The 7,216-nt window shown below is 33.4% G+C and overlaps 1 protein-coding gene across 1 annotated transcript; it reads right to left on the bottom strand.

Moving 5' to 3' along the window:
* Nucleotides 1–332: 332 nt before the first annotated feature.
* Nucleotides 333–1,240, bottom strand: LOC131854039 (uncharacterized). Its single transcript, XM_059205158.1, has one exon. The coding sequence runs from the start codon at nt 1,104–1,106 to the stop codon at nt 372–374; it is 735 nt and encodes a 244-aa protein (XP_059061141.1). The 5' UTR covers nt 1,107–1,240; the 3' UTR covers nt 333–371.
* Between the last annotated feature and the right edge of the window lie 5,976 nt (nt 1,241–7,216).

Below are 7,216 nucleotides of genomic sequence, written 5' to 3'. Positions count from 1 at the left end.
CTAAAGCTTTAATATACAGAAACAAAGAAAAAAAAATAATAATAATAAATAAAAACAAAATTCAAGTATGTGAACGGAACGTCACTAAGAAAATTATTTTAAGTGCTGACAACACTAATCAAGACAGACAATGACATTTAAATTTGACACTATACAGATACACTTGACATTCACTTGACAGTTTTAAATACACAAAGATTTCTTTAGCTTAATTGACATTTGATCTAATTGTTTACGAAAAATATATTTAAAACATAATTCGTAGGTAAGATAAAAAATAAGAATTGCTAGGGTAGAACAAAATAGAAAGTGCGTATACTACAGTGATACAGTAACAAGAAAACTCAACACAAAATAATAATGTACAATAACTACTTTCTATGGCGTTTAGATCGAGCCGTAGCAACAGAAGGGTCTTTGGCAATAACTGGGGTCGATGCAGATTGTACTGCTGTGGCTGGCAAAGAGCTAATCAGCTGGTTTAGCTCACTACAACAGCTTATGCGATGCCTTGTACCATCACCATCAGCGACAACGATGTAGCCATCATGCGACCAACACTTTTTAATGCCAAAGTGTTGTCGAGCTGCCATGAATACGCTGTGTCTGGCCGCAGTCATAAATTCTGACATGGTGATCCCGCTGCCCTTAAGTTTAGTCTTAGCATACCATACCTCATTCCTTACGTCTAAGTCGCGGAACTTCACAACTATTGAACGAGGCTTCTCTTTTAATGATCGACCAAGACGATGACACCGAGAGATTTGCCCTGCAGTGAAGTCCTCTATGTCCAGTTTGTCCATAATGACCTTTGCTACCACCTGGGCTACAGATTCCTGTTGTGACTCCGGCACTCCATGCAGCAACATCATCTTGCGTCGACTACGCATCTCCATCTGTTCTTGTTGGCGGGCGATAATTTCCACTTGCTTCTGAAGACTAGTGAGTGCAGTTGTGATAAAGCTTTGGAAAGTGACAAAATCAGATTCAAGTGAAGGCACAGTAGCTGGTGTGTTGTTCGCCTTCTGCAACTGGTTTTGGAACTCAGCCATAGTCTTATTAAAGTGCTCCATCATACCCGCCATTGTATTGTGCAGTGTGTCCATTTTATATGATATGGAGTGAAAAGAACGAAAGGAAAATTATCACAGCAGGTAGATAATAGATTAAATTTAGAAATGCATATAAGTAAAATTAAAAATCTTTGTGTTAAATAATTAACAAATAAATTTTAAATAGAGAGGTGTAATATTCGTCTGTTGTGTTTCACAGCACTTTGTGTAGACGGCATTTAGGTAAAATTAGCTTATTTTTATTGCGTAAGTTTCTATAATAAACTGCCAGAGTCTACGCTAAATCTTACAGAGAGGCAATTCAAATCTTATATTAAACAAATGTTATGTAAAAAAGCCTATTATAAGATAGATGAATTTATAGATGATAGCAATATATAGCAAGAATAAGTTTATTTGCGGACAACGTTATAATTTTAATTTTCATACTGCTTTCTTGATATATGATAGCGTAGCGGCTTTTGTATTGATTGCCGCATGCATCCTTATGTAAAGTGCGAATACTGTAACTACCATATAGTAATTTTTGTAGCTGTGACGTGGTCGTGTGGAATGAGTAGTCATGCTCACTAAAATGTCCAGACATGTGGCGGCGTGGTGGGCCGGGTCAATGGGCTCCCTAAAATATGGTCGAGCGCAGTGATGGCTGGCTCATCCGTCATACTCGTGAACGAGTGCTGCTTGTAGGGACTGGTCTGCTCTTATCACTACGACTGATTTAATCTTATTGCAAGATTATATTTGACCCAAAAAATTAGTGATTGTTGGTAGTTTGTATTCACACGTTTCGACTTGTAAATGTAAACTTACAAGGATTATTTAAAAGAGCAACACACAAGTTTCTTGCTCGTTCTTCTTGTGATGAGACAGCTTTCCGAACGAGTGGTAGATAAAAAACAAATTGTTATGACTATTCAAAAGTGCTTAAATTAAGTTTATTTGAATAAATGATTTTCTATTCTATTCTATTCTATTCTATATTTTGTGCATTTCTGAATGCATGCCGAAACTTAGCTCTGTTAGTATTGATTTTAGATTGTAAACCTTTGACAGTATATTAAGATAGTCAATGTTATGAAAGTAATGTGTATCTTTAGTTTATTTAATTTAGTATTTGTTATATGATCCTGTAGACACTGTATCCTTTGATAAGCATGACTACGCTCATCAGTTACCTATGTGTCTGGGCCAGACACTATTGCAGGATGGCCGACTGTTAACTATCGTGTGACGCACCATTAATTAAAAATGGTAAAGTCAATAATCATGTAACCTGAAACGGAACGTCAGAGGCCAGAGCCAAAGTAATCTATGTGACATTGACAAGTGGATGACGGATAATTGAACGTAGGCAGCGGTAGTTTTGGAGCGAAAGTGTTTATATTATTATAAAAACAAATAAGAGATAGGTAATTGTGAATATTGTAGGCATTGAGGTGTTTCTCTCCTTGACTAACCGGCATTACGCCTAAGTCGTCAGGATACTAGTGATTTTAAAAGTACCGTATTTATATTCATATGCAAGTAGTAAACAACGGTTATTTCAATATTACAAACAACAGGCTTCAACATTCTCAAGTACCACAAAAAAGATGTTTTTTCTATCAAATAAACCGTTTTTATTAAAAACAAGCTGTTCCCGCGACTTCGTCCGCGTGGAATTTAACTTTATTTTTCTAAAATAAAAGTAGCCTAAGTTACTCCTTATAAATCAGCAACCTGCCAAAAAAAGTACCGTCAAAATCGGTCCAGCCATTTCAGAGATTAGCCGGAACAAACAGACCGACAGACAGACAGACAAAAATTATAAAAATTGTTATTTTGGTATATGTACCTTATATATATTCATATGCATGTAGTAAAAAACGGTTATTTCAATATTACAAACAGACACTCCAATTTTATTTACATGTATAGATGTATAGATTAAAAAAAAAAAAGTAACAGTCACAAGACTAGTCGTATGCCTAATATATATAATAATGTAATAAATTCATTTAAACAGAAATTGCGGGAACATTATTTAAATTTGTAACTTTTTTACTGTCCTCCTTTTTTCACATCTTTCTGTTATATCCCTATAGTTCTCTCTATATTTTCTGTTTTTCTTACTTTCAATTTGAGACTGTACTTATAATTTGATTATCGGATCATTATGTATTTATTTATATAGAATATTTATACATTTATGGGTTATATTTACATATATATTTATGTATGTATATTGTTATTTTTTTATAAAAAAATATATTTTGCTTTGTATTTATATATCTTTTTTTGACATTTCTTATTTATATTAGTACACCGCCAATAATCTTTCTCTGCACCACTCATAGTTGCCTGGTAATTAACGAGGCAAGATATTAAGTCCACCACATGTACAAATTTTTTTGTGCATTAAAGTTAAATAAATAAATAAAAATACACTACTGTTTAATGAAAATGCGTATTGTCTAGTGCTTTGAGATGTATCAAAATAAGGTCAACAAAAAAGTCCGTGATGGTATATGTCTATCTCTTAAGGATAACCAACAATAACCATTTTTTATCTTTTACATTTTACGGGAATTTTTTTTATCGTATGTTTCCTTAAAATCATGTAAACTATGTCATTATGTCATAATCTTAAGAAATAATAATATTTTATAGTGAAATATCCACTATAAAATACCAAAAAGTAGCAATGTAATTCGTTACGCGCGAATCAGCTATTATAAGGTCAAAGGTCGGTGCACCCCGCGTATTTGATAAATAGTGCTTCTCTGGATGTCTTTAAGAGAAAATGGCAGTATGTACGTGTATATGTACAAGTCCTTAAGTGTTAAGTTTTTCAAATGTACAATAAAGAATAAATATTTTTAAGTACAGTACTTACGTACATTAATATAATACCTACTTTTTACTTGTATCTATTGTTATTAAAATTAAATTATAAGTTCTTAACTTGACCACGACTATGTGACCCTCTCTTGGCGCCAAAACGAGTGAAAAAATGAACAGCATACGACGACGACGCAGTACCTATAGAGTTGAGCAACTGCTTATTCAGTTTTATTCAACTATTTAGTCCCTCCACCGTTATAATGAATGGAGGCGGATATTACAATGTATGTAGCATTGCGAATATAAAATATCTAGATTAGGTATAATAAATTCATAATTGATAGGCCGTTACGGTATCAGAGCCAAAAAGTCTTCTTTCTTTGTTTATGTACTGTTAGATGCGACAGCGACTTTGTTTTATACTACACTATGTAATGATTGATATACCTAAAATAAATAAAATATCTGAGGTTTGGACAAAAATTCAAAAGGTACTTTATTTTGAAAAAGTATTTTGAAAATACCTATTTTGCATTTAGTATTTTAAATACAAAACACAAAACTATTTTTGTTTTTAGAGTGACATTTCTATGAATTCACTGTCGATAGCGAGCGGTGCGATGGAAAAAGATAACCGTTTATAAAAATATAATAAATAGCCCTGGACAATTAACACAGACTGATACTGAACTGATATAAATAGATATTTTTATTTTGTAAATACATATATAATATACATATAAAACACCCAGACCAATGAAAACAATCGATGACCGATGAGTACAAATGTCTGCATCGTGCGAGAAATCGAACCCGCGACCATCGGATGTAAAGCGGTGTGACCACCGAGGCAGTCGAAATATATAAATAATCTTATGAATTTAATTTATTCTAATTTGTTTGTGTGCGCGGGGTGCGGTGTACTGTGCTCCCCCCTGCCTCCACCGTTGCTGGAGCTTGCATGTAAGGAGCATTGCGAATATAAAATATCTAGATTAGTAAATTAATAAATTCATAATTGATAGACCGTTACAGTATCTATATATATTCGGATGAAAATAAGTATCGCAGTAAGGACGAGTATATAAAGTGATCAACATAATTAATTGATTTTTGAAATATATTCAGAGCCAAAAAGTCTTTGTGTATTCCAAAAAATGTAGCCGTTTGGAGCCAGTCATGCACGAATTATTAGTAAAAAAAGTATTGAGTATATCGTACTATCGACGAATATATATGGCCGCATCGCAAAATAGAATGCGACGTTGCCATACCGCCCGAGATATACGCGTGTTTATATACACCTCTTTGGGCACTTTGTTGATCACGCCACAACCTAAACACTTGCCGATTCCACCTTTTGCACTGAATAACTTGACTCCTATCGCGTATATCTCAGGCGGTATGGCAACGTCGCATTCTATTTTGCGATGTGGCCATATATATTCGTCGATAGTACGATATACTCGACACATTTTTTACTAATAATTCGTGCATGACTGGCTCCGAACGGCTAAATTTTTGGTATACACAAAGACTTTTGGGCTCTGAATATATTTCAAAAATCAATTAATTATGTTGATCACTTTATATACTCGTCCTTACTGCGATACTTATTTTCATCCGAATATATATAGATACCGTAACGGTCTATCAATTATGAATTTATTAATTTACTAGTCTAGATATTTTATATTCGCAATGCTCTATACATAGTAACTCCACCGTTGCAGGGGGAGCACCGTACACCGCACCCCGCGCACACAAACAAATTAGATATTTTTTGAATACACAAAGACTTTTTGGCTCTGTAAATATATTTCAAAAATCAGTTAATTGTGTTGATCACTTTATATACTCGTCCTTACTGCGATACTTATTTTCATCCGAATATATATAGATACCGTAACGGTCTATCAATTATGAATTTATTAATTTACTAATCTAGATATTTTATATTCGCAATGCTCCATACATGCAAGCTCCAGCAACGGTGGAGGCAGGGGGGACCGTACACCGCACCCCGCGCACACAAACAAATTAGAATAAATTAAATTCATAAGATTATTCATATATTTCGACTGCCTCGGTGGTCACACCGCTTTACATCCGATGGTCGCGGGTTCGATTTCTCGCACGGTGCAAACATTTGTACTCATCGGTCATCGATTGTTTTCATCGGTCTGGGTGTTTTATATGTATATTATATATGTATTTACAAAATAAAAATATCTATTTATATCAGTTCAGTATCAGTCTGTGTTAATTGTCCAGGGCTATTTATTATATTTTTATAAACGGTTATCTTTTTCCATCGCACCGCTCGCTATCGACAGTGAATTCATAGAAATGTCACTCTAAAAACAAAAATAGTTTTGTGTTTTGTATTTCAAATACTAAATGCAAAATTGGTATTTTCAAAATACTTTTTCAAAATAAAGTACCTTTTGAATTTTTGTCCAAACCTCAGATATTTTATTTATTTTAGGTATATCAATCATTACATAGTGTAGTATAAAACAAAGTCGCTGTCGCATCTAACAGTACATAAACAAAGAAAGAAGACTTTTTGGCTCTGATACCGTAACGGCCTATCAATTATGAATTTATTATACCTAATCTAGATATTTTATATTCGCAATGCTACATACATTGTAATATCCGCCTCCATTCATTATAACGGTGGAGGGACTAAATAGTTGAATAAAACTGAATAAGCAGTTGCTCCACTGGTACTGCGTCGTCGTCGTATGCTGTTCATTTTTTCACTCGTTTTGGCACCAAGAGAGTATCACATAGTCGTGGTCAAGTCAAGAACTTATAATTTAATTTTGATAACAATAGATACAAGTAAAATGTAGGTATTATATTAATGTACGTAAGTATTTTACTGAAAATATTTATCCTTTATTGTACACTTGAAAAACTTAACACTTAATAACTTGTACATATTGCCATCTTCTCTTGAAGACATCCAGAGAAGCAATATTTATCAAATACGCGGGGTGCACCGACCTTTGACCTTATAACAGCTGATTCGCGCGTAACGAATTACATTGCTACTTTTTGGTATTTTATAGTGGATATATCACTATAAAATATTATTATTTCTTTAGATTATGACATAATAATATTGTTTACATGATTTTAAGGGAAACATACGATAAAAAAAAGTCCCGTAAAATGTAAAAGATAAAAAATGGTTATTTTTGGTTATCACGGACTTTTTGTTGACCTTATTTTGATACATCTCAAAGCACTAGACAATACGCATTTTCATTAAACAGTATTGTATTTTTTTTATTTATTTAATTTTAATG

Source organism: Achroia grisella, unplaced genomic scaffold (assembly GCF_030625045.1).
Source record: "Achroia grisella isolate CSIRO2021 unplaced genomic scaffold, CSIRO_AGI_Agris_v1 utg922, whole genome shotgun sequence".
Classification (NCBI taxonomy): Eukaryota; Metazoa; Arthropoda; class Insecta; order Lepidoptera; family Pyralidae; genus Achroia; species Achroia grisella.
The sequence above is the reverse complement of the archived record's forward strand: the minus strand, read 5'-3'. Positions and strand labels throughout refer to the sequence as shown.